Source organism: Hyperolius riggenbachi, chromosome 10 (assembly GCF_040937935.1).
Source record: "Hyperolius riggenbachi isolate aHypRig1 chromosome 10, aHypRig1.pri, whole genome shotgun sequence".
Classification (NCBI taxonomy): domain Eukaryota; kingdom Metazoa; phylum Chordata; class Amphibia; order Anura; family Hyperoliidae; genus Hyperolius; species Hyperolius riggenbachi.
In genome coordinates this window covers 123,687,254-123,715,054 of record NC_090655.1, presented here as the reverse complement: position 1 = coordinate 123,715,054, position 27,801 = coordinate 123,687,254, and the positions used below count along the sequence as shown (strand labels likewise).

The 27,801-nt window shown below is 42.9% G+C and overlaps 1 protein-coding gene across 2 annotated transcripts in view; it reads right to left on the bottom strand.

Moving 5' to 3' along the window:
* Positions 1-2,745: 2,745 nt before the first annotated feature.
* The window catches only part of HIF1AN (hypoxia inducible factor 1 subunit alpha inhibitor), a 37,308-nt gene continuing 12,252 nt past the window's right edge, over positions 2,746-27,801 (bottom strand). Inside the window, exons 2-8 of one of the 2 annotated variants that reach the window (XM_068257881.1) lie at positions 15,308-15,558; positions 14,201-14,349; positions 13,650-13,795; positions 11,458-11,564; positions 8,894-8,957; positions 6,970-7,080; positions 2,746-4,651 (exon numbers count right to left, since the gene is read on the bottom strand). In XM_068257881.1, coding sequence (XP_068113982.1) covers positions 4,607-4,651; positions 6,970-7,080; positions 8,894-8,957; positions 11,458-11,564; positions 13,650-13,795; positions 14,201-14,349; positions 15,308-15,558 — 873 coding nt within the window. In that variant the 3' untranslated portion in view covers positions 2,746-4,606. Of the gene's footprint in view, positions 4,652-6,969; positions 7,081-8,893; positions 8,958-11,457; positions 11,565-13,649; positions 13,796-14,200; positions 14,350-15,307; positions 15,559-27,801 lie in introns of those variants that run through there. The other variant, XM_068257882.1, reaches the window with a different exon arrangement.

The following is a 27,801-nucleotide window of genomic DNA, read 5'->3' as shown; positions in this document are numbered from 1 at the left end:
TGCCCACTCATGTTTATATAAATCCACCTAAAAACTGGAAAAACCATACATTTTTCGGTGAATCTTGAATTAAAACCACACATAAAAAGGCAAATCAAGCAATTCTCATCTTAAAAAAAAAAAGTTGTGTCTGTTCTTGCATTATCTGAACAGTGGAGCCAATCATGATTCTAGCTCAGTCAGCCATGATCTGAAATCATGACCTGATCTTGAATCAGAATCATTGTACTGAATAAGTTGCATTTCATCCGCCAAGCAAAGATGAATGGGGAGGAGGAGGCCCCAGTGTTGCATACATGGGACTGCAGGAACAAGAACCTCTGAGGTACACCACAGTAGTCTCTAACTATTCTAAAGCCCAATCTACACAATGCGATTGTTTGTGCGATTAGATTACGATTCTATTTACGATCCTATTAAATCCAACATGTCCAATCGGGATTCGATTCAATTCGATTTGCCATGGTTTTGCAATGGCAAATCTAGCTGAATCGAATACCGATCGGACATGTCGGATTTAATCGGATCGTAATCGAATCGCACAAAGAATAGTTTCTTGTAGATTGGGCTTTATATTTTAAAGTGAACCCAAGGCGGCAAAAACAAAAACATACCTAGGTAAAGGGAATCATCTCTATAGTTCAGAAGCCTCCCATCTTCTCCTCAACCCCACCGCTGCCACCCACGGACACTCTGAACATATCCGACAACAGCTTGTCGCATGTGTTCCTGAGACCACACTTCCCCCCATGTGTATGAGGATACAGAGGTTTCCCTCTACTTAGGTAAATATATATATATATATTTTTTTAAATACCGCCTTGGAAACCACCCAGATGATAGCTATAAGAAAAAGCTAAATAGCAATTCATACAAAACTGCAATACCAACCTTTATGTACTCATCAGAACTTGACTGTCTGCTAGACAATGCAGAACCACACATTTACACACACAAAAAATGTGGTTTTTTTTTTAGATTAGCCAACATTCATGAACTCCAAGAGATGGACACCAAAATAAACTCCCTCTAATTTCACAGTAAATAAAAGATGATCACTCAGAATCTTTTGTATTCATTGAAAATGAGGTTATGTTAAAAAAAAATAAAAAAATAACAGCAAGTCACAATGCATAGACAGACATTGCGTATATCTTGGGCACATAAGGAAACCATTAATGAATGCTCAAAACAAAGAAAAAAAAAAGGCTGGCCAAGAGTCCCATCTGCCTTTTTACCACAATGTCCACAGACGTCTGACCATACTTGAGCACTGCCACATGGCAAATGACCAAAACCAGCTACCATGGGCTGAATACAGTAACCGCAGACAACCTATCATAGCTAGTCCTCCTGTGACGTAATAAAGTTTCACCAGATGTTTTAATAAAGTTATACAAAGAATTTTGTAGGAAAAATATGCATACTATGCAGCAGGAAATTATTAGCAAACAAAATAACAAGGAATATTACAGTTTGTGATGGCGTAATTGCTTTAGCTCAAGAGTAGATTTCCTGTGCTCTGGTAAATCCTAGAAGGCTTTAAAAAAAATGTTTTTAAAAATAAAATAAAATCAGAACAATAACAAAAAACAAACAAAAAAAAAAACAACCTCTGGCTTCTACTTTCTCCCCGGGACTCTACCAGTCAAATATCTAAATAAATAAAAATCCATCAAGTAGAGCAAAATGTCCCTGTTATGGCTGTGGCAGGTGGGAAAAAGCTGGGACCTCACAGTTTGTACTCTAATAAACCTGAGAAATCTGTTCCTAAATATCAGTTATGGTCATTTACTATCACCTCACAAAAGGCATATTACTGCAGCTGATTACATTTTTTATTTACATATTTTATATTTATGGGCTAAGCAGCAACAGCAATTAATGGAGGTAAATCATATAGTCAGAACTGGGAGAGAAGCCTTACCTACACCAGTACTGAATTACCTTAGGATGGACATTCCTACAAGTTGTATCACTCCAAGGACGTCTGCATAGATCCTGGCATAATTAGACTGCACACCTACAGGCGAAATCTGATCCTGCACAATATCTGTACAATAAAACAAACAGTTTGCTGTGAAGCTACATACCACGCCCACCATTTGTGTCGCCTGTCAGGATCAAGCTCGATCCTGCGGATGACACTGTGGTGAATAAGTGCTGTACAGACCGGTCACTAGAAATACAGAGCAATGCATACTGGTGCTATTGAAGGTAATGGGGAAGAACAATTGTGTGGCATGATGGAAAGGCTTCTAACAGGTGTGGTAAGGATGGGAACAGTGAACTTGTGTAGGATCTTCAAGTAAGCACTATAGGGAAATTAGCAAAAAATAAATTATAAAATAACCATACTGTACAGTAATTACATAGTAAGAATAGTATTGGTTCAATAGGTATTGTCGGATCATCCCAAAGACATCTTCAGGTCCCACGGGAGCAATAGGGTAACTGCCACCCATTTGTTGAAAGCTGCACTGCCCCTATATAGCAGCGTAGTACCTATAGGACCCCAGTCTGATGGTACAGGCACAGCCGCAGATAGACATTGCATCACAGAAGCCGGCAAAGTGAACTGTGCTTGTAACAGAAGGCACATAGTCAGTACACTTAGCCAGGTTTTGGGATGTGCTGTCTGTCTGCAGCTGTGGCTGTCAGTATCAGCCTGGGGTCCTATAGGTACTATGCTGCCATAGGGGCAGCGTAGCTTCCAACAAGAGGTGGCAGTTACACTATTGTTCCCGTGGAAGCTGAACATGCCTTTGGAATAATCCAACAACAAATCTGCTGACCAAAGGGAGGGAGGATGTCTTCCTAGAAAAGCCTACATTTCCTCCCGTGGCCAGAATGAACTCATCTGCAGTCCCTCGGTAAGTGGATTCGCAATCAAGATGTCATTTTCAATTTTACCATTTTAACCGAATCATTGTTTAACTTTCTAGCGAACCATTACTACTCTTACTACTATTGCTGTACAGTATTTTTTTTTTCATATTACTTTTGCTTATTTCTCTATAAAGCTCCTTTAAACTAGCTCAGGAGCACTTATAGTCCCTGCTGGATTCTCGGTCAAGACAACCCTGAAAGGCTCCCTCGGCCAAGTTCTACCTAGCGTGTATACGTAACTGAACACCTACTTTTTACAAGATAACTACAGCGCTCAAAGAATTTCCAAATGCAGAATTATAGAAAGCATCTTTTTGAAAAGGGATATTATATGCTGCTAAATAATGACAAAATCAAACAGAGGTATTCCTGGAAACAGAATCTGCCACATAGGCCCTGATCCACGCAAGTCCGGTAAAACTGCAATGTGCAAGGAACATACAGCAATTTCACTGGTACCAACGACAGGGAAATAGCGAGTGTTACACTATACCGAAACCTGCACTACCTGGGTAATGCAAATGTTGCTATAGTAACGCGCAGAATAATGCATGTTACGATACCAATGTGCATGTTACCTTAGTAATGTGAGATGTAGTAATAGCGGAACCTGAAAATTGCCGTGCACTCCCTACGCAGGTCAGTCCTACAGGATTTTCATGAATCACACCCATAGTCCGATACAGTAAAAAGTGTCTTTGAAATTGGTTCCCATGCCAAAATGGTAGCCCCACCAACACTAGCTGATAGGTATTTTCAAACCAAGCCTTTTGTAACCATACTGCAGCTTTATACATACAGTGCTAAGTTCCTCATCATTGTGAATCTGCAAACAATCAAATGGACAGCCCTGTGTCCTGACAATTGAGGGAAACGGTGTGCTGTGAGACCAACTTGATGAATATAGACAATCCAGGCATCAGTAAGTTCTAAAATTTGGTTTCCTCTTCAGATGAAAAAAGCAAACAAACACTAAAAACAGTTTGTAGAGGTAAATACAATTACACAATCTTCTAATCGTAGCCTTGATATTCCAGCTTCACCCTGTAGTTTAGATTAAAGTTTTGATAACGGCTGCTGAATACAAGTTTCTTCTAAACGGCGTTGTACTGTAGAAACATTTCCCCAGATCTGGTACATCAGCGAGTTGGCAGGAGATCTTCTACGATTTCTATGGCAATGACACTTGTGTAGCCAAACTAGTAGCCCGAGTCCGCTGCATTCACCTGTTTACAGTTGTTCCATTTTAAAGATGTTTGCACGGCTCAAGCTTTATTTTAAATACAGAATCAAGTGCAATGGCAGAACAAAAATTGGACAGAAAAGCCCAACAGAAATTTGCCTTGAAAGCAAAAACAACGTATGATGGTTGACCAGGTCTTTGGATATGGTATTTGAAGCAGTGAAGGGATGTGGTAAACATGCAGTGGGTAATGACCCAAAAAAGCCATCAAGTCCACTGTCTGAATAGAGTGCAAAGAACATTTGGTGTTGCATTGTTTTGTTGATCATTATCCTCCTCGTTTTCAACAACCAAGAAATATAAAGACAGAATATGTACAATTATACAGTAGTGAGTGGTGTAAACCAAATGTATGGGACAAGAGTTGGCCAGCTAAGTGCTTCCAATTGTCAGTCTTGCTCATCATCTCACAAGTGAGTCAAGAAAGCAGCTGCAGTCTCACACACACCAGTCCATTGCTTTGTACAGGTCAGATTACTCATAACGCCCCTTTATCATCGTGTTTAACAGCGGACCAACCTGCAAAGAAAATAAAAAGTTAGGATCTTGTATTAAAAGAACTAACCTTAAAACCCGCTTACCGACAAACAGCATTGTCTTTATCAAACTATTGGCATATACCATGGTGACAAATGACCAGCTCACAAACATTACTAAAAATAAATACTTTGTGAGGGAGAATGTTTCAATTCTCAGTTTGTTGGAGGGTCGGTTATTCCAGTCTGCATAACAAGTAAGGGAATTATAATCTTGCAAAAAAAAAAAAAAATCTTGCCGCAAGGTTAAAAAATTCCTATCAGACTTCAATCATCTTCTACTTACCATATATACTCAAAATATAAAAGTCGACCTCGTGTATAAGTCGACCCCAATATTTGACCCTCTCAAGCTGGAATTTGTTGATTTCTCAAGTAAAACTCGACCCATTGTACAACTCTCCACACAGATAGTAGTCGTCCTTTTCTTAAATATATTTAGTGGTAATGTATCCTTTAAGGAGATTACTGTACATTATTTATATGTTGTTTTTACATGTATGCGGCAAGATACCTGGAACAAATCACCCTGCATTATCTCCATGCATCTTCCTCACACTGTGCTGCTGTTAAGGGGGCCATACACTGGCCCGATTCGCGGCATTTTCGACAGCAGATTCGATCCTGGGATCGAATCTGCTGCCAATCCTTCGCGCTAAACGCACCCGCCGATCCGATTTCCTCCCGAAATCGGATCGGTCCGTCTATCGCGCCATGCGGGAAATTACCCTCGATCGCCCGCTAGTAGGGAGCGCGTCGCTAGCGGCGGCCGATCCGGTATACATTACCCGACGCTGGCTCCCGGGCATCTTCTCCGCGCTGCACCCGCTCCATCCCGGCGCTTCCTGTGTCACTGCAGTGACCAGGAAGTTCAAATAGAGGGCGCTCTATTTGAACTTCCTGGTCACGGAGTGACACAGGAAGCACCGGGATGGAGCGGGTGCAGCATGGAGAAGATGCGGAGAAGATGCCCGGGAGCCAGCGTCAGGTAATATATGCGGGGGGGGGGGGGGGGGGGGGGACAGGCGGCAGCGGCGGCTCCACAGATTGTGATCGGTTTCAGGCTGAAAATCGATTCACAATCTGTTTGCAGTAAAGGCAGCCATACGTTCCCTCTCTGTTCAGATTCGATCAGATAGGGATCTGTCAGCTGGTCGATCTAATGGCAAATCGACCAGTGTATGGCTACCTTTAATGTGTTAATTCATAACATTAACAGCAGCACAGTGTTGGAAATATGCTTGTAGATAAGGGTTAATTGTTCCAGGTATCTTGCCTCAGATCTGGCTGGGATCAAGAACGCTGCTCTCTCCCTGGCGCTGCACAGTGACGCTATAATCACTGTATCAGCAGCGCTGACACTTCAGGGAGAGCGGCAATTAGACAGGCTGGGCATGGGACAGTGGGCGAGCTTACATTTGCCAGTGTACTGTCAAGAAAAGCTGCTTGCATCAGGGACAGCTGGCGAGGACAGTGATCGGTGGCTGGAACGGAGGGATTTAGAGCGGCCACAAATCACTGTCCTCACCAGCCTGTCCCTGATGCAAGCAGCTTTTCTTGACAGGACATCAGCGATTTAAGCTCCGCCCCCACCAGCCGCATCACTGTCCCATGCCCAGCCTGTCTGATTGCCGCTCCCCCGCTGAAGTGTCAGCGCTGTTTATACAGTGAGTGCTGGGGACAGAGCTGCTTTAGACATCTTAGCCAGCAGGTACAATGGCCACAGTGAGCGGCTCCTTCCCCTGCAGCCGCCGGAGCATTACGTGCTGAGCGGGGGTCAGGCATTCTCAGCAGCCGCCGGAGAGCATCAGTAATGAGCGGGGGTCAGTCCAGTCTCCTGGACTGTGACATAATGGCGACCAGGTATCCTAACATAGCAGGGGGGACACAATCCGGCTGGCTGGCAGCACTACAGTGGCAGAATGCAGCAGATGCAGAGTAGAGGGGTGGCTTGATACTCGGCTACAAGTCAGAAATTTAGGTCTGCCGCGAGTATAAGTCGACCCCCGTACTTTACAAAAGTAGATCAGACCTGAATTTCTCGACTTATAGTTGAGTATATACGGTATATTGCCTATGATCTACAGTTTACAAAAGTTACATTCATAGAACAAATTCAGTTAGGTCAGCATTTTCCAAATTTGTTCTCAAGTTCCACCAAAAGTATGCGCTTTGTGGATGTCCACACATGTAGAAATTCTGGACCAATTACATCAATGATACACCTTTGAAAAAACACTTGATTAGATCAAAGAAACTAATGAAAGCAATACACATCAATTTAAAGGAATCCTCTCATACCTCTTGTGGGTTCCCGAGAGCTTCTCCGAGCATCTTTTCGATATTCCGCATAATCGCCACTTTCTGGTGAGCCTTTAGAGGGTATTCTATTCTTTTCGGGGTTGGAGCACCCTAATAAAATATTTTAAGTATAATTAATGTTATGTAAATAAACCAGACATGCACAAGACAGACAGAGGCATCTGGTCTCCCCTTCAGATTGGTGGATAGGGGACATTTAATTTTTCATTAACAGTCGAAAATCAACTCCAGGGTACAAATATTATAGGCCAAGATGGTGATGTTAGAAGTTTTGAAATGCAAACATTTTGACATGATGCAGGAGTGTGTACCTTGAAAATTGACCAATTAATTCCCACTCCAAGGATGAATTTGACTGGTTTATTTACAAGTTGCAAAAACTTAAATATTTGCATAATCTTGCATCAATTCTGACTTATTTGCATCTCATTGACCATTGCTCCCAATGACCACAATATGCACTTTGATGTCTCCATAGAGATCCTAGGGTCAGGAAGTGAGAAGATCACTCCAATGCAAACAGTAGCCAATTTTCCCCCAAACTTCTAACCTTTCCACAGTAAAAAAAAGTAAATCTGAATTTACTGGTGAGCATCTCATAAGCCAAAGGGGTGCGTACAGATATCCAATTTTGATTGGCCAATTTCACCACCTCCATGTAGTATGAGAGCTTACCTAGTACTAAAAATATGGGGAAGTGGTAAAATTGGCATGTGTATGCACCCCAAGACAACAATACCAGTGTCGAGTAGGAAATTGGAGAAATGGAAATGTATTCTCTGGGTGGTAAATCATTTACTATTTGACTGTCTGATGGGTGACTGCACTGAACGAATGCCAACTGTAAGGTGGATAACGAATAATAGTGTGAAGACAAGTTGCATAGTCTGGATTAGGGTTCTGTTTTCCAGAATAGGAGGCATGTTTAAGCAGGTTCATAAACCCATGCATGAAGCAACATTTGACAACTGTTTTTTCGGAGGCAAATTTAAGTTTGACTTGTCAGAAAGATCTTGGTCCTCAACTGCTAAAGAACGAACTGGGCTGCAAACTAACCTACATCAGTGTGCAACCTCACCAAGGCAGGGTTCACACTTATTGAACATTACAGGTGAATTGTGAATATGTAAAAAAAAATCGATTGCTGCACATCTAATAAAAGTAAAAAAAACCAAACAAAAAAAACACTTCACCTGAAATCATGTTCACGTTTTCAATTGCACAAGACAAATTACACCTTGCAGCATAAATTTGCACATTAAATGCAAATTCTCATTGACTTTTGTAAGCCGTGTTAAACACACGGAAAAAAAGTATACAAATTTGAATAGTGCCTGGAAAAACAAAAAACGCAGGGATAAGTGTGAACCCTGCCTAACTTGTTTGGCTGAAAAGTGAATCCCACAAACATTCCACACCTTGTGGAACACCATCCTTCTGCTAGAACTGATAGAGGAACAACATTTTATTGCCTGGCACATATACTGCAGAACTTTACTAAGAGCAACTCACCTTCCCAACTGATAATCCCTCAGGGCTAATGACTGAATATGTTTAGAATAGTCTACAACCTGGTGTTTATTATGGGGCAGAGTGGGAGTGCCCAATTAACCTTGAAACACAAAGAAAATTCCACGCAGATAGGAATTATGTCTGGACTTTGAATCTCTGCAAGAAGCGATACGTATTCTCAATGAGAATGGATTGCCATTACCACAAAGTTCTTGAAGAATGAACTCTTAATAGGAGTGATAATCAATGAGATGCAAATAATTTGTGCTTGCCAGCAAATTTAAGGCAAACTGCATGCATTTGATTGGCCCAACGCCAAGGTGCATACAAATATTAGCATGTCACTGACCATCTTTACCTAACAGTAATGAACCTGGGAACTGAAAGATACCTTGTACCAGAAGTTAACTGTAATTGTTGTTCCTCCATCCAATAATGATTCAATATGGTGCCACCTGTAATATATTAAGCGTTAATATAAACAGAATAAAACTTTATTTCAAAACTACTGGACTATATAACAGTCTTATACGATCACCATGAACAACACACACAATTACATTGTGCGAATGGTGGCTGATAGTCAAACGATTACTCATAACAGCTCTCCGGATAGAAAGACTCCCTGCAGCACACAGGCACAAAACAACTGGCTGAAAAATATCCATGTGACCCTTTTGATATACTCACAACCAGAAGGGGTGTGCCTTTAAAAAATGCAAGGATAATGGAAAGGGGGGGGGGGGGGGGAGGGACATCAGAAGAGTTGTTAAGGTGCTCATTAACCATGCTATTTTAGCAAACAATTGTATTTTTCAATAAGGGCCCGTTCAGATCACAAATGCGGATGGCCATGCGTACGAACGCATGGCCATCCGCGTTTGTGTGCGTTGCGTGGCTGATCCCATCACTGAAAAGTGAATGGGACAGCCACGCGTTTTGTCAAAATCTGCGTGCAGCATGCGTTCCCGGACCGCATGCAGTGTGAACATCAGACAGTGCACTCTATGCACTGTCTGATGTCATGCGTGTCGGCCTCCTGCACGCGTTTCCAAAACGCGGCTGGAAACGCGTGCAGTGTGAACGGGCTCTAAGATAACCTGGGTCCACAGCATTAAAGAAAAAATATTTCTGATATCGAAAACCTGGTGTAATGGCATTGGCATCTATCCACCATGCTGTTTGACCAATTCTTTGAAGTACCTCTGAATCGGAGAAAAAAAAAAAATGACTGAATAAAGCTTATGGTGGTAGGTTAAATCACATCCTCCAAAGGCCTCTTTCAGATAGGGGGTCGCCTGCCAATGCAACTCAGGTGCAATTTAAATGCTGGTTGTAACACCATGGCCTCGATTCATAATAGGCTTTGCGGTAAAAAAAAAAATCTGGGACGGAAAATACTGCATTCGGTATTTTGGACTTCTATGTGCTAATTCATAAACCTTTTCACAGCTGTGATATAAATGCGGTATTTTCCCGAAGCCCAGCTGTCGGTAACATGAGGACTGTAGCTGGCTGATTTGTTACATTGTGTTACACCGCACAAGGTGGTAATTTACCTCACTGCTCGGTAATTGTAGCTTGTCATGCAGGAACAGGGTTTATGAATTGACATTTTGCTAAGTGCTTGGTAAAGTCAGCTGTTTTCTGCATTACCACATGCAGTAATGCTTTATGAATTGAGGCCCTTGTATGTCAAGCGCTGACACGCGGTAATGTTACCCAGCGGCAGATGACCACGACCTGTCACGTCTGAGCACGGCTGCAGCAAGATTTGACTCAATGAAAGCAGAGGGGGGGCTCACCTGTCTAGCACCGATACAGAGCGCTAACAAGCACCCGGCCGGTGCAGAAGAATTCACTGCCTGTCTGAAAGAGGCCCAAGTATCCAGATGCTGCTCATTGTCCTCGGTGTCCCTCCCGTAACTGGTCCCATTATCCCCCCAGCCTCCAAGATATTGAGCAGCGCAGAGAAATTTTGAGCTGGGCATGCACAGTGAAAGAAAGCGATTGCGTATAATTAACAAAGACGAATAAAATATTGTCCAATCTGTTCCACCCCACTTAGCATAAATATATACAAAAAACGGTTCACAAGGGGTTTTAAAGGAACAGCATCAGTCTTTAATTCTTCATAAATATTATATCATTTGATTGTAGTCACATAGACAGGATATCCAATCCTAACACCAACAATGCCTGACACGTATTTCACGGCCCAAGGCCGCTTCCTCAGAGGCAAACAAGTGCGTTCAATCACAGTGAGTTGGACAATGCGTAAGGAACAAACGAATGGATCTCAATCTGGGATGCTGTAACCAGATCCACACCAGGTACTGCTGTGTAAGGAAATCCTGTCTATGTGACTACAATCAAACGATATAATATTTATGAAGAATTAAAGACTGAATGTATATAAATGCTGACTTTTGCTGTGCATGCGTGGTTCGAAACCCATACCTGCGTAGTTCTTAATTGTGCAGTGCCGCTTAGGGGAACTTCCAGAAAAGAATTCAACAGAGGGATCCAGTTGAATACTTAGAGGACTGGAGATGTGGAACAGGAGGGACTCAGAGGACAGCGAGCAGCATCTGGAGACTCAGGAAGCAGTAATCTAGCCCAACATGGGCTTACGTTCATTTTTTTTCCCCCGGATTCATGGATAATTCTATTTGAAAATATGTATTATTCACTGAAAATTGTACGGTTAATGGGCACCCTTGCTATAAATAAATGAAGTAAACTCCCAACAGGCAGGAGTTATACTAACCCTCACAGACAGGGCAGTTGTACAACAAGTAACAGCTGGAGCAAAGAGCTATAGTTTTAATAAATACATTAGTGTTAAAACTGCTGCTAACAACAAGAATCAGTTAAATACAAAAGGTAGCTATAGTAATTCTATCACAATCAACACAAGGGAGCACAGAAAAGGAGGTACAGGAAATACCTTACCAGTACATTGGTATGTAAAGAACATCACCAGGTCCTACAACCGTCTCATAACCAACCACGTTCCTGAAGTTAGGAAACCGGTCTAGATCAGGATTCTCAAAGTCAACCTAGAAGGTGGGGGAAAGTGTTAAACATAACTGTAATCCAGTAAATATACTGCAGGTCTGTACACTACATCCACAATCAGAGCACAGGGTCTCATGTCTTTAACCTTATTTAACCTCATTTTTTTTTACCTTATTTTCTTATTCAGCCTTCTTCAGCATTAAATTGTAGGCAGAATTGCCGCATCCCAGCGGCAGAACTAGTTATTTATAGCCCTGAAATTGTTTAGCAAAGTTCCACAGGACGCATCATTCTGCTTCCTGGTAAAAGCAGAGCTTTGCAAAGTAGCTCTGCCTCTTATCCAGTCAATCTCCACCTCTCCCCGCCCCTCTCAGTCTTCTCTCACTGAGAGGGGCGGGGAGAAGCGAAGATTGGCAGAGATTGACTGGATACCAGGCAGCAAAATCTACGACTTGCAAAGTCGTGGAACTTTGCTCGGCCATTTCAGGGCTATAAATAACTCATTCTGCAGCGGGAATGCGGCGTTTAGAATGTAATGCTGAAGAAGGCTGAATAAGAAAATAAGGTACAAAAACGAGACTTCAGTGTCCCTTTAATGCTACAGAGAATGTCAGCTAACCATTCTTGCCTTAGTTAAGAGAATAGTGGTTTTTAGTGTGTGTGACGTCACACACTAACCACGTGCTATTCGCTGGCGGCGTGTATAGTGCAAATGGAGAAGCGGGATTCCGAAGACAAATAGGCACCGAGCGGTGGGCGGCATAGGACAAGTAATGTATAAATGTGCCCCCCATGTGTGGCTTTATACACTGGGGGAACAGTGCCAGGGGGTTTCATCACTCGTCCCGCTATCACTCGCCATTAGACCGTGCAACCGATCGACCACAGCGGCCTGACATCGCTGATCAGGCATACTCTTGGCGGTACAGTTTATGGCAGGCTTAAAATATTAAAGGCAAAGAATCAACAGGAGAGCCAGCCCATTTGCATTGTTTAAAAGGAAATAAATATGGCAGCCTCCATATCCCTCTTACTTCAGTTGATCTTTAAATGTAAAGATTTTTGAGGGTTGCAAGAGTGGGTTTTCTTACTGGGCAGGGGGACTGTGATTCCTGGCTGCTTTACAGAGAACCTTAAGTGAGAAAGATATGGAGGTTGCCTTTTAAACAATACCAGTTGCTTGGCACTCCTTGGCTACAGTAGTGGCTGAATCACACACCTGAAACAAGCATGCAGCTAATCCAGGTGACTTCAGTCAGAGCACCTGATCTGCATGCTTGTTGAGGGGGCGTGGCTAAAAGTAAGAGAGACACAGGATCAGCAGGAGAGTCAGGCAACTGGTATTACTTTAAAAGGAAAAAACCATATCCTCAGTTTAGGTTCGCTTTAAAGTGGACCTGAACTCATAAGTCCTCTCTGCTCAAAAAGATACACAACAGCATTATAACCTTTAAAACAAAAAACATTTCTTTGCTACAGCTGATACAACTCTTAAAATAAATCTGCACTATTTCTACTTCCTGATTCATGGAAGCAGACATATTGTTTACAGCCTGTGCTTTCCACTGAGTTTATCTGCTTATCTGCCATAAGCAGTCATGTGACACAGGCAGATCAGATTGCAACTTGTGATTATACTCAAATGAGGGGGAATTAGACTAAACTCTAAATACATACAGGGTGCATTTCTGTTATGTTTTCCTTGTGTCCTGTGCAATAGATCAGGTCCACTTTAAAGCAGGCCTTTTTCTAAAATTGCTCTACGTATTGAGAGCAAACGTGGGAAGATTTTTTTTTTTTAATTCAGCAGTTTTAGGTAACAATTGCAATGTAAATATTCGTTATCCTGGTGTATTTTACATATATATATATATATATATGTAAAATACCATTTTTTAGTGGTAAGAAAACTTTAAATACCCAGAAAAAAAACCCTAAGCCAGTAATTGTGTACAGTAATTGTGTATCAGTATACAGTTGATGCAAACCTTTAGACGTTATGTTAGAAACAGCTATGAGAAACGAAAGGGCGGCTCACATTCACTGACACACACACTGTTAGCAGCCATGGACATGCAACGAGCTGAAGTGGTATGTTAGCCTGCCTGCCAGAATGTGGCTCTCACCTGGCTCTGTCTGTCACAGGGATGGTGAACCGGAAAAGGATAGAGGCACTCAAACTGTTCGGGTGGAAACAGGATACAGCGTTTGTATCCTTTAATCTGGGCGAAGAAGTTCTGCTGCTCGTCGTAGTGAGCTGGAGTCACGTTCCCTGGACACAAACAGCAACATGAGCTTAGGCACGTACACAGGGGACCAACACATTATCACCATTTTTACTTAACATTATAATAATGATTCTGGAAAGAAAAAAAACACGCATTAGTGTACACAAACAACATAGCTTTATTTAGCATGGCTATTGGCTGCGGCATCAGCTCTCAGACTAGCATTAAAAGCTCAGCTACAAATTCTGTAGTTATGTAAAACAAACCAGTATGGAATATCAACTTCCTTGTACATCTGTGTACATTAACGGCTTTATGGCATATGTTTCGGCCATTACTCTGGACGCTACACAACTGAAGCAGGACACACCCATAGGCGACATTCCTCACAAGGCAGGACATTGTACAGGTTTATTTGCAAGTTAGCTTCAGCACATATCTGTCTTTACCTTCCATGCCGATAAGCAGCAGGTTTGAAGTCAGCTGGCCCCAGCCATGTTTTGCTTGTTGTCTATTGATCCAATTCCAGTTAAAGCCCAAAAAATCCACCACAATTTTTCGTCCTACAGTATCATTGAGGGTTTGTTGCAGATATAACCTGCTCACAAAAAATACAATTTTCTTTAGTATGTAATATGCCAACTATTCAGTAGAGGTAAAAAAAAAAATTACATAATTAAATTTTTCTACATTAGCTACAATTCACTAAGATACATTCGGGGGGGGGGGATACGTAAACATTTATTGTTTGGTAATCTATCTTATTCAGTATTTTCCCCTGGATTCAGAGCAGCAATTCTCCCTCTGACCACCGGGTGACGCTCTACCCCTATAGTGAGATTGCTGCCAGCGTCTGGATCCCAGGGCAAGGGCATTACAAACGCCCACTGCGCACATAAGCTCTACATATACCTCCCAGCAGCTGCCTCAAGTCAGGCTTGGGGTTACCGCTCTGAGCTGTGAATTTCTGCCCAAGCCTGACTCGGGGCTACTGCTAAAGAGGTTGAAGACATCTTAAGCCTGGGGGGGGGGGGGGGGGGAAAGCAGTCACCCTGTGCCCACGCTGTCCTTTCGGGACCCCCCTGTCAGCAGCGGCGACCCCTTCAAAGCTGGCTGGCCAAACACCTCATTGCAGCCCCCCGCATGAGTGTTCTGCGAATGAGCAGTAAGGGGAGAATCCAAACTTTACAGAAGCTCGGTGGCCACCCCCCCCAATGCGTTGCCAAGGCTTGCACCAGCTTGGCCTAACTGGTGACTGCCGAGCTGGGGCAGGCCGAGGTGAAACAGGTGTGGGTGGCCACAGCTTCAGAAGAGTTTAGAAACAAAATGCCACAGTGACTTTACAGAGGAGAGGCGTGGAGTTACTGTTAAGGAATTATAGGCAAGCAGGTGTGTAATTAACCCTACAAATCACTGATCCTGACAGCAGTAATAGGCAGCCTTGCATTGCAGGCTCTCTATTTTTCACTAAAAGTAATCTTTAAACATGTTTTCTTTAGAAGCAATAAGTTTGCATGGTTAATGGTTCGATCTGATGGTAAAATAAATGAGGTTACCTTTCATCTCCACCTCGTTGTTCTATGTCTCTGAGCTTCTCCACAAACTCCGGAAACTTCATCTCTTGCCTAACAGACTTGGGCTTGAAATTCTTAAAATTAACCATTTTCTTCTCATCATAATAGAGAAATTTGTGTCCGTTGGCACTGTATACAGAAAAGTCCCCAGTGCCAATATTTTCCTTTAGATAGTCTAAATCCCACTTGAGGGCTGGGTGCACTAGATTCGTATCGGTTAGAACTACAGGTTCCTGTTTCAGAAACAAGAAAACAAGAATGAAACACTGCATAGCTCCAACTTAATAATAACAGTTCTTATAGGAAAACACGAGGTTAAAATAAACTGATGAGATAAACAGTTGAATCTATCCTATTCCTCCAAAACATGGCCTTTTTTTAAGATAACCCACAGTTTTAATTTTTAAATCTACTTTTTAAGTTTTAACAGTTTCATTGTCTGTGCTCAATGACACATTCATTGATTTATGCTAGAGCTAAAATCTATGAACTATTGACTATTTATATCTCTTTCCTGCTCTCAGAAACAATTTTCTGCCAGGAAAGTGTTTTATGGTTGTAATTCCTTATCGGTGATGGTTACGCTATATTCTGACCCGGTCAGATGCGTTCACCTGCATACCTGATTTTTACTCTTTCAGGCATAGGGAAAAAAAAGAAAAAGGAGCACAGCCTAGTTATTTGGCACTGTACATACACAGGTCTATCTCATGTCACCTTGCGTATCCTTTAAGTTAAGACATTGCTTTCTGTCAAGAAAAATAGTCTCGTGAGTGGTTGCGTTAAACTTTTTCCAGAAGTCACTGTACAGACATGCTTGATACCCTACAGAGTGTAATGTTCTATATTATGGATGGAACAGGAAGAAGACTAGCAGGTGGAGCCCCACTGATGGATGCTGGAATTTCAATATTAATCAGTCGAATAAGGTCCATTCAACAGCCTGAAGACATCAGTGGCACAAAACAGACCGTCATCCAAATGGTCACGAACAATTATTTTGAGCGCCAAAAATCTACTTTCTGTAAGTGGATTGAGAGAAAATGTCCCACAAAGGAGTGACATCTCCTGCAAAGTTCTAGCACTGATGCGGATAAGGCCATTCTGTGTCGCACCAGCAGCAACATACAGCAAATGTGAAGGGGGGGGGGGGGGGGGGGTAATCTCATATCTGCCAAGTTCCACATATCTAAATAATATGGTTTAATAAATTCCCATTGGCATCTAAGCAAGCAAGCTCGGGGGACACCTTGTACTCAACCAAATGGACTGCCAACCGCAGAAAAGAAAACAATATGGCAGCCCTCATGACATAATGATTGTGCAGCTTTACCGTAGCTGTACATTATATTATCCATGTCATGAAGGCTGCCATATTGGTTGAGTACAAGGTGTCCCCCGAGCTTGCTAAAAGATCTGAAGCATTGGAACTTTGAACAAACAACAGTGGGGGAGATTTATCAACGCATTACCGACAGTTTTCTTCTGAATCTGTTCTAACCAGCAGGGAGAACAATTCTGCATGATAATAAGAACGTGCTTAAGATGCCTGAGACAGTTCTGCACGGATTTCTAAAAACCTACTAATATTTTGTCTCAGACACGCTTGATAAATCTGGCCCAGTGAGCCCAAGTGCAAGACTTCCCTCCTTACTTCTCCCGCCAGAAGACACACTTTTGTGTACTGAGCGGCCGTCCCTCCTCCCAGTGTTATTTGTGGCCATGGTAGGTTGGTAGGTTGGGGAAGGTGAAAGTAGAATATTAGTGATATTACGATTGGCAGTAGTAGATACACAAAAGCACTGGGCGCCAAGACGTCTGCTACCAGTGAATTTATTGCACAGATACAGGTATAGATACAAAGTTATGCATAACTTTTGTATCTGTACCTGTTATCTGTCCAATACATTCACTGGTAGCAGACGTCTTGGTGCCCAGCGCTTTTTTGTATCTACTACTGCCAATCAGAATTGCCGTAGCTGGAGCACACTACGATCCCAGGAGACAGATTGTTGGTAGCCAGCATCGAGTGCCAGCCACCCTTCTACTCCTTCCAATACAATTAGTGATATTACCAATATACTTTTATTATATTTTGTATGTACATCCTTCCACATAGCAAGAGACAAACCGCTCAAATATAGCAAGCAATCTTTACAGTGCTAGACTCTCCTAAAATGTCACCTAAGGGGACGAGCACTGATCAGGTGCCAACCACTGTACATGTGTATGCACCTTATAAATTTGCCTGTCTGAGATAATACTGTTTACAAAGGAGGAAAGGTGGGCAGTTAAAGGGATTTTGTAGGGGGGAGGGGGGGGAATGAGCTGAACTTACCCGGGGCTTTTAATGGTCCCCCGCAGACATCCTGTGTTGGCGCAGCTACTCCCCAATGCTCCGGACCCGCCTCTGGTTCACTTCTGGAATTTCTGACTTTAGATATTTAGATTTCTGAAGTCAGATAAAACTGCGCCTGCGTTGCCGTGTCCTCGCTCCCGCTGATGTCACCAGGAGTGTACTGCGCAGACACAGACCATACTGGGCCTGCGCTGTGCGCTCTTGATGACATCAGCGGGATCGAGGACACGGCAACGCTGGCGCAGTGGTTTTCTGACTTTAACCACTTTACCCCCAGCGGTACGAATTTCTCCGCCCCTTTTTTCCCCCCTAAAAAAACCAGGGACGGAGAAATCCGTACCTTCCGCGCTACCGCCGCTGTCCGCGCTCCCGCCGCTCGTGCGCGCGCACCCGCCGCTCGTGCACGCCGCCGCCCGCTCGCCCGGAGATCAATGAACGGGAAAGTCCATTCCCGTTCGTTGATCTAGCCCCCGCAATGATCTGCTGCTTCTTTCAGAAACAGCGAGATCATTGTGAGTCTCCCAGCCTCCTACTGCTTCCTGTAAGCGTCCTTCTGGACGCTTACAGGTCGCATGTAAACAAACACTCTGTGGCCATCTTGTGGCCAAATAGTAAACTACACGCTAAAAGCATTTTACATATTCAAACATTACATTTACACAATAAATTAACTTATTACCTCCCACACTCCCCAATTTTTATTTTTTTTTTGTAATTAAAAAAAAAAAAACACAAAAAAAAAAAAAACAAATAGTTAGCTTAGGGACTGAACTTTTTAAATATTTATGTCAAGAGGGTATAACACTGTTACTTTATAAACTGCGGGCTTGTAATTAGGGATGGATGCAAAACTGAAAAAAATGCACCTTTATTTCCAAATAAAATATTGTCGCCAAACATTGCGATAGGGACATAATTTAAATGGTTTTATAACCGGGACAAATGGGTTAATACATTTCATGGGTTTTAATTACAGTAGCATGCTTTATTTAAAAACTATAATGGCCGAAAACTGAAAAATAATAATTTTTTCCCACATTTTTTCCTATTTCCCCATTAAAACACATTTAGAATAAAATAATTCTTGGCATAATGTCCTACCTAAAGAAAGCCTAATTGGTGGCGAAAAAAACAAGATATAGTTCATTTCATTGGGATAAGTAATAATAAAGTTATAGACGAATGAATGGAAGGAGCACTGAAAGGTGAACTTTGCTCTGGTGGTCAGGGGGTAAAACCCCTCTGTGGTGAAGTGGTTAAAGTCAGAAATTCCAGAAGTGAACCGGAGGCAGGGCCGGAGCATCGGTGAGCGGCTGCGCGGGCACAGGATGTCTGCGGGGGACCATTAGAAGCCCCGGGTAAGTTCAGCTCATTTTCCCCCGACCCCCCTACAGTATCCCTTTAAGGTAGCCATACACTGGTCGATTTGCCATCAGATTCGACCAACAGATATATCCCTCTCTGATCGAATCTGATCAGAGAGGGATCGTATGGCTGCCTTTACTGCAATCAGATTGTGATCGATTTCAGCCTGAAACCGATTCGCCATCTGCTGAGCTGCCGCTGTTGCCTGTCCCCCCCCCCCCCCCCCCCCGCATACATTACCTGAAGCCTGGTCCCGGGCATCTTCTCCGCATCAGCGTATAACTTTGTCACTCCAGTGACAGCGGAAGTTCAAATAGAGCGCCCTCTATTTGTACTTCCGCTGTCACTGCAGTGACACAGGAAGTTATACACGGATGCCGGATGCGGAGAAAATGCCAGCCGGGAGGTGATGCGGAGAAGATGCCAGGAGCCAGCTTCAGGTAATGTATACCTGCGTCGATTGTACGCCGCTAGCGACGCGCTCCCTACCCGCGGGCGATCGCCGGAAATTTCCCGCATGGAGCGATCGACGGGACCGATCTATTTCGGGACAAAATAGATCGAAATTTAGCGTTTAGCGTGAACGCTGCGACAGCAGATTCGATCCCAGTGATCGAATCTGCTGTCGATCGGCGGGTAATCGGCCTAGTGTATGGCCAGCTTTACGGTCTACTGCTGGGAGAATTGACAATGCAGGAAGTACTGTATATCTCTAGAGTGGTAAATCACAAAGATAGAAGTGTATGTATATACTCCTAGCCAAAAGCAGAATATAAAATACCTTTTATTTAAAGAAGACAGCCAGAGATCAGGTACAATTTAAAGTTGAATAGAATAAGTACAGCAAAATAGGTTCAGATCTGCTGCCAAAAAGTTGCAGATAGTTGGCGCTACAATACAAGTCTACAGAGTTACAAGTTGCGGCTGATTTGACATAAGTAACAGCAGCCCCATAGGATAACACTAGCAGTAGCTGTACTAGAGAGGTTACTGCTATCCACCTTCTGGTGTGATATTCCACTTTTGTAAAGAGCAGGGAAAAGATATTTTACACCAGCTAGAGTTACAGAACGTTTACGTGAGGAAACACACGGAGTACATTAAAGGAGAAAAAAGTTTAACACTTGCCTGAGGCTACCTGTGTCAACAGGAATAAAATCAGTAACAAAAGCACAACACTGAATGCACAGCTCTCCTATCAAATGGCTTAGGAGTCCAGGAATGGATAGGTAGAATCTGTTATGCTAGTACAGGTAGTGCCCGACTTACAAATGACCCGCCATTACGAACAGCCCAAATTGCTCAGAAGAAATGAAACTTTTTTTTTTTTCAAAAAGGCCTTGTAGTTTGACAAAAAAAGGATTTAAAAAAATTAAGAAAAAAAAATAGTTTTTAAACTTGGTAAAATGGCATTTTGCTGCGGGACACTACATTATATAGCAAGTCCCAAGTTCTGCAAAATCAGCATACGATCATCACTAGGACATGAAGAGGCACAAAGGGGGACATGGGGGCAGAGGAACACAGAGGCGAACACTAAGAAACCGGGGGGGTTGTAGAGGTGGCACAGTGTTCCGACTTAACAGATTCAGGTTAAGAATGAACCTACAGTCCCCATTTCGTTCATTAACCATGGACTACATTGTACTACGGACCACTTTGTTGTGGGAACAAGTACAGTATTTAACCCATTAGCAGCCTCAAAGGAATTATCTCATTTGAGTTAAAGCGGACTCAAACCAAACATTTTTTTAATTCAAAATATTTAGTTGCACCACTCTGACATATACAAAGATAAATAAACACTCCTTCAAGCCTATGTGCATTTCAGTGCATGCTTTTCACCCTTCTCTTTTCATAACTAGGGTTATACAGGTGGCAGCCATTAGCAATTCCTCCTTTTCCGGACACCACCTACTCCACCAGTGTGCCGGATTCTGTCCAGGCAATATGAAAGGAAGAAAGGGAGGGGTTCCCTCAATAAATGTAAACTATTTTATATTTGTCATCATACAGCTGAAAAAAGGCTGCTATTTATTATAATAATTTAGAAAAGAGATTTTATTTCTGAAATCTTGTATTTTTTAATTTGGATCCACTTTAAAGAGACTAACAAAATGTTCCTATACCTGTTTTAATGTGGTCTGTCTTACTGCAGACTTTCCTAGTTGCACAGTGGCTGTATTATCTGTTATATAATCTAATATTCTTTCCTCCGACGGCTTTGTCGGGCTCAGGCACTCAGGCAGGAATGTGCTGCTCTCCTTGTGATAGAAGCTATACACGCCCTCTCCACGCCCCCTGCAGGCTCTGTGTGAGTCACAGACAAAGCTTCTCAGAGCCTTTCACAAGCTTTTAGAAGCCATGTCTTTTGTTTGTAAACACTGCCTAAAACTGGCTATTACAAGTCAGGATTGCAGCAGGGAGTGGCAGAAATAGCACAGAGGGGCCCAGGAGAACATAATGAATAGAATGGTATGCTTTTTATTGTGAGAATTTTAGAGTACAGATTCTCTTTAAGGGCACTGCTTTTGACCTCAGCTGGCAGAACTTGTGCTGTAAATTCTTGGAATGCTTTACAGCGCTGCGTAATATGTTGGCGCTTTATAAATACAATAAATAAATAAAAAAATGTCTCTCTGCTAGCAGAGGACATAGACACTGAAAGCAGAAGTCCTCTGTTATTGTCTCACACTGCCCCCTAGTGACAAGTTCCCACCAGCCGTCAGACTCGCCCTCACCTTTAATACCTTCAAACAAGCTCTCAAGACTCACCTCTTCACGCTCGCATACCCCCCTACACCAGCACCATAATATGTTCCGTTAGACCCCCTCTCAAAAGACGCACCTATTGTCTCCACCTCACCCTTTAGATTGTAAGCCTCTGGCAGGGCCCTCCTCCCTAATGTATCCAGCTTGATTATGCAATCTTACTCACAACCACCCCTCTTGTAGACTCGAACAGTCTCTATTTTGACTTATGACACTGTACTGTTATCAAATCATTTGCATGATCTTGTTTTGTTGTGAGTTTCCGTATGTTCTACCTGTATGTTAACCCATTTATCTATTGTGCAGCGCAATATGTTGGCGCTTTATAAATACAATAAATAATAATAATAATATTAATAATAAATACACAGTACAGCAGTACTAATTAGTAAGGAAACATAACAAATAGGAAATAAAAAGCAGTCTGTAGGATGACTGAACGCAAGATGTAGTTATCCATTAACACAGCACATCTTGCAAAGTCTGAAAACTGGGCTGGGTGAAAGCAACATAAACATTAGGATTCTTGGTGACCCAGACACTAACAGACCGATCAGATGACAATCACCTAAACTCTGAACCTAGTCCACACTTTGAAAATGTAAGCCAATTTTAAGTTTAACTAAAGTGACAAGAAGTAAGTGTGACTGAGTGACACGTGAACGGAGAAACATGTGGGCGGGAAGCACTGCTTATTGATCTGGGGTGGAGGTGGGAGGGAGGTGTATAAGCACCTAAAGTAACCAGGAAGGCTTTCCAACGAAAATATACAAGTAGTAGTTCATTAACTAGGCTTGAAGAATGCAGCTTATCAGAAAGATCTGCCGTACAATCTTCCTATAGCCCCGATGCATGATCAGTTTGCTGAGGTTCCCATGAGTCCTGGAAGCGTCATCACAGGATGGGCTTGTTACACATTTACAAGTGGCGAGCCAACTGCATCTGTGAAACTGATCTAAGTGGTGATTAATACCGGGATGTGCATTCCAGGGTAATGTTTTGGTTGGTGAACTCCAAGTGCAGAGGAATAATAAATAAGAGGGCAGTGTGTTATTTCAAAGCCATCAAGCAATGTAAATATTGCTCCACCACATTATCTAGAATGCATAGCTAAGCTTTTAATGGAGCCGCTCATGTAAGCAGCCTAAAGCATTGTTTCCCTAAATGCGTGCTGCCAAGTCATTCTTTAGCAGAAGAAAGTAACTACGGTATGTATAACATAGAATGTAACATTTTGGAAGCTACCCTAAACTACAAAGACAGAGAAACATGGCCGATCACAAGCTTCCACTAGAAACCGTCATGAGATGCGGTTTAACGGACCATTCACTAAAGCAAACATGTAAATATATGGGGGAAGTGAGTGCACATAAAGATATACAGCACTTGTCTGCTGCAGGTTTCCTTATCTGTGGTCTGTCAATTCTCTATTTAAAAAATTACGATATACGGTAATTATTATTATTATTATTATTATTTATTGTATTTATAAAGCGCCAACATATTACGCAGCGCTGATTTGTATGTGTAGTATAGCTAAGAAATAAAATACTAGGAGCAGAGACAGAAGTCTAATATGGTTTCCAGTACAGGAAGCGTTAAAGAGGAACTCCAGTGAAAATAATGTGATAAAAAAAGGGCTTCATTTTTACAATAATTATGTATAAATGATTTAGTCAGTGTTTGCTCATTGTAAAATCTTTCCTCTCCCAGATTCACATTCTGACATTTATTACATGGTGACATTGTTACTGTGGGCAGGTTATGTAGCGGTTTCTAGCTGTTCTGGCTGTTACAGACAGCTGTAAACAGCCATTTCCTGTCTGTGAACATTGTTACATTGTGGCAGTTTGCCCAGAGTACCGCAGTACCCAGAGCTTCTTGTGGGAGGGGTTTCACCACAATATCAGTCATACAGCGCCCCCTGATGGTCTGTTTGTGAAATGCAATAGATTTGTCATGTAAAAGAGGGTATCAGCTACTGATTGGGATAAAGTTAAATTCTTGGTCAGAGTTTCTCTTTAAGAAAAGTGCTATTGAGCTCCACGACTTTTTGTCTTCTGAAGCTTATCTCAACTGTCAGTCACTGTATTGATTTTTTTCTTCAGCAGAGGACGGGTCAATTGTTCACTTGCCTGCTCTGTAAAATCATTTAGAATGTGGAGTAGTGTGTAAACTGCAAATATTAGAGAAGATGCAATGTTATAAAAAAAAACACTATATAACTGAAAATAAAAATATGAAAATATTTTCTTTGCTACTAATGTTCTAGTAATTATCTGTACTACACAACCAATTCATTATATCAATTTTTTTCTGCTTCAGTGTCTCTTTAACCTCCCTGGCGGTAAGCCCGAACTGAGTTCGGGCTATGCCGCCGGGAGGCACCACTCAGGCCCCGCTGGGCCGATTTGCATATTTTTTTTTTGTTACACGCAGCTAGCACTTTGCTAGCTGCGTGTAACCTCCGATCGCCGCCGCTACCCGCCGATCCGCCGCTATACGCGTCGCCGCCGCAGCCGCCCCCCAGACCCCGTGCGCTGCCTGGCCAATCAGTGCCAGGCAGCGCCGTGGGGTGGATCGGATTCCCCTTTGACGTCACGACGTCGGTGACGTCATCCCGCCCCGTCGCCATGGCGACGGGGGAAGCCCTCCAAGAGATCCCGTTCTTCGAACGGGATCTCTTGATCTCTGATCGCCGAAGGCGATCGGAGGGGCTGGGGGGATGCCGCTCGGCAGCGGCTATCATGTAGCGAGACATTGTCTCACTACATGAAAAAGAAAAAAAAAAATTAAAAAAAACGTATTTGCTGCCCCCTGGCGGATTTTAATAAACCGCCAGGGAGGTTAATAAGACTGCAGCTAGGCATGGGCTTCCCAAAGTCGGAAGCCACTGAAATTCGTGATTAAAATGAGGCTTAACTGCCTCAGGTGTGTGCATAGGAGACGGGGTTACTTGCCCAGAAGTCCGTCGGCTTCTATGCATTACACATGTCTGGGGCGCGTTGCAAGACTCACTACCACGCACTTCCTCCATGCAGTATGTATCATTTTTTCTCCCGCACGCAATTTGGATGCAGCCTATTGATTTAAATAGGCTGTAATGCTGGGAATACACGGTTCGTTTTTGCCTTCGTTTAAACCTTCGTTTCGATTGTGCCTTTTGTCCTTTTCGATCCCGAAATAATCGGTCATACGGTTAATATCACCACCCACGGTTTCGTTTTTTTTTTCGATTCTGATGGTTTCGTTTTTCCAATGATCGAAGGCTGCAAAGAAACGAAACGAAAATCCCTTTTTACAGGGACGGACTAGCATAAACGAATATATAATCGATCTGAACAGCCATCAAGCCTACCAATGGCTCGATTAGATGGATAAAGAGAGATAATATCAAACATGTTCGATCACTAGTCGTTCGTTTTTGGGGTCTATTAATCGAAACTATAATGAGATTATGACTATTTTCACATACGTTTTCAACACTCGATTCGTTTACCGAACGAATCGAAGGTTTAAACGAAGGCAAAAACGAACCGTGTATTCCCAGCATAAAAGTCCGCATTTGACATTGTGTTTGGAAAATGGCGACGAATTACAGCTAGCGGAAATAGGCCCCAAGTCCTACTCTTTACACATGAGGAAGAAAACACAAATTCAAAGCAAAGAAAAACGATGCGAGACGTGGCACAATCATAATGTGGCAACCCTTATAACGTTTTCTATTTCACCGGATTTGGAGGGAAGTTCACTTTAACTGAAGCAACAAACTTCCCGTGTATGCTGCCATCAAAGAGGTGAAGAATGTCAGGTATGAACATCATTTGTTTAATAGTCTTGTAGCAATATCGCATGCAAAATAAATGACAGCATAAACAGAGAATGTGCATTTACGCCTGCCAAGGGTAACAGTAATAAAACCGTGTGACGGACTGGTTTTTCTCCTTGCAAAGCACCATGGGACTTTGTTTTTCGAAACACTGCCTACTTTAGTGTTTCAAAAACAGCTATATAGATAGGAGTAAGGAATGGCGAAGCATCCAAAACTTTCACTCTGGACATATTTTCCCCAAATACATTTGCTGAGGAAGAAGTTCTGTAACTAACACCTAATGTGGGAAATCATATCCGGGAGAAAAAAAAAAGAAAAAGGGACGATGCACTAAAGCACGGCCCACCACGATACAAGCGTATCCTGGAGACATGTGCATGCATCATCCGGAACCCAGCATCACATCCGCACCACCAACCTTCAGGCCCCTTTCACAAATGGTGCTTCGTGGTACGCTCCCCTGCCGCAATGACCATTAGTCTCCATGAGACTAACCATGCTACCGGCAGTGCGGCGCAATGGGGCGGAAGCAGCTCAGGCAAAACAGACAACGCAGACTCTGAAGTGCATTGCCAACAGGCATTTGCATTGGAATCAATAGTTCTGCAACAATCTATTTTGATTTCTGTGGTGGCAAATCAGCCTAACAACAGTGGCATACTTCCTGTCCAGCAGGAAGCGCAAGTGTGTTGGGGGAGGAGCGATGCGTATTTCCCTTGGGCAAACTCTGCTGCAGGGTGCGCAAGAGAAAATGGTGTGGTGCAACTATCCTGCCCTGGGCGCTCATGCTGCAGGGCAATCGCACCTCACCACATGCGAAATTAGCCTAAGGGCTGGTTCACACGGACGCTTGGCGGGCGTTTATCGCCGGTGTCCAGGACTCGTCGTTAAACACTCCCATTGAAGTGAATGGGAGTGTCTGTACTGAGCTTTTACATGAACATTGCGTTCTGATCCTAATTTTCCCAGTCTGAGGCGACCCTAATAAAAGTAAACTGATATGTTAACTTAATGTCCAGGGAACAATCTAAGTATAAGGGAGTAATACTTATAAACTCCTATATAATACAACTTCTGTTTTAGTAAACCTGTGTTTCAGCCCTACTGTATCCGCCGGAAAGTGGGTGAGTGCATGCGCCATGTCGGTTGGGGAACCATGAGCCGTGGTTGGGCTGGCAGCCATTTGTAGCTTGCTTGATGCTATCTGTACACTACTCTGGGCCTGTTTGGATTACAGCAAAAGCACCAGCCGGTGAGACCTATGCTTGCTGTGCAAGCTGCTGCCTGATTAGGGCCTATTTCCACTACACGCAGATTCTGGATGCAGAAAACTGACTCCAATGAATGTCTATGGAAATCTGCATCAGAAAAATCGCATTTATTGGAAACAGGCCCTTACTGATGGAATTGCCCGTCATCTGTGACTTGCTTGCAAGTGCAACGGACGCTTTGTAACACAGCTTACCACACTGCAATGCACCACCTATACGACGTTCACAGTGCGGCGGATGTGTTGCGCTATAACTGGTTGCGGCATGGTAACAGTGTTACTGCTAAACAGTGATTTAACAGTAAGAGTAAAGCATACTTTTCATTGACTGGATGCTTCACTGTAACCAATGCAACAAGAGCATGTGTGGAGCCACTGTCACAATCCATTGCATTCTTGCTATCACAGGAACGTAACACAACAGCCACTGTAAATGCGAACATCACCAACCAACCCTGCATGCCAACTGTCCTCACATCAACTCACCATTCCACAACTCCTGACCCCACCCACCGATCTATTCTAACCCCCATTCTTTCGCTACCCACCCAAAGCATACCACCTTTCCTGGCCCTCTTCTACCCTTTTTCAGCGCATGGCTAATTAAAATTCTCTCTTATATGCATTACATACTGGGGGATAAACTAGGGCTTTCATGTGTATGTATAACATTTTATATAAATGATATACCTATGCAGGTACACACAAAACGGAACAGACAAAATTGTATGCTGAACCCAGATTGTCTGCTCCACTGTCCAACTGTCTTGATATCTCATTCCTAATACATTAACCACTTCACCACTGAGGGGTTTTACCCCCTGAGCACCAGAGCAATTTTCACCTTTCAGCGCTCCTTCCATTCATTCGTCTATAAC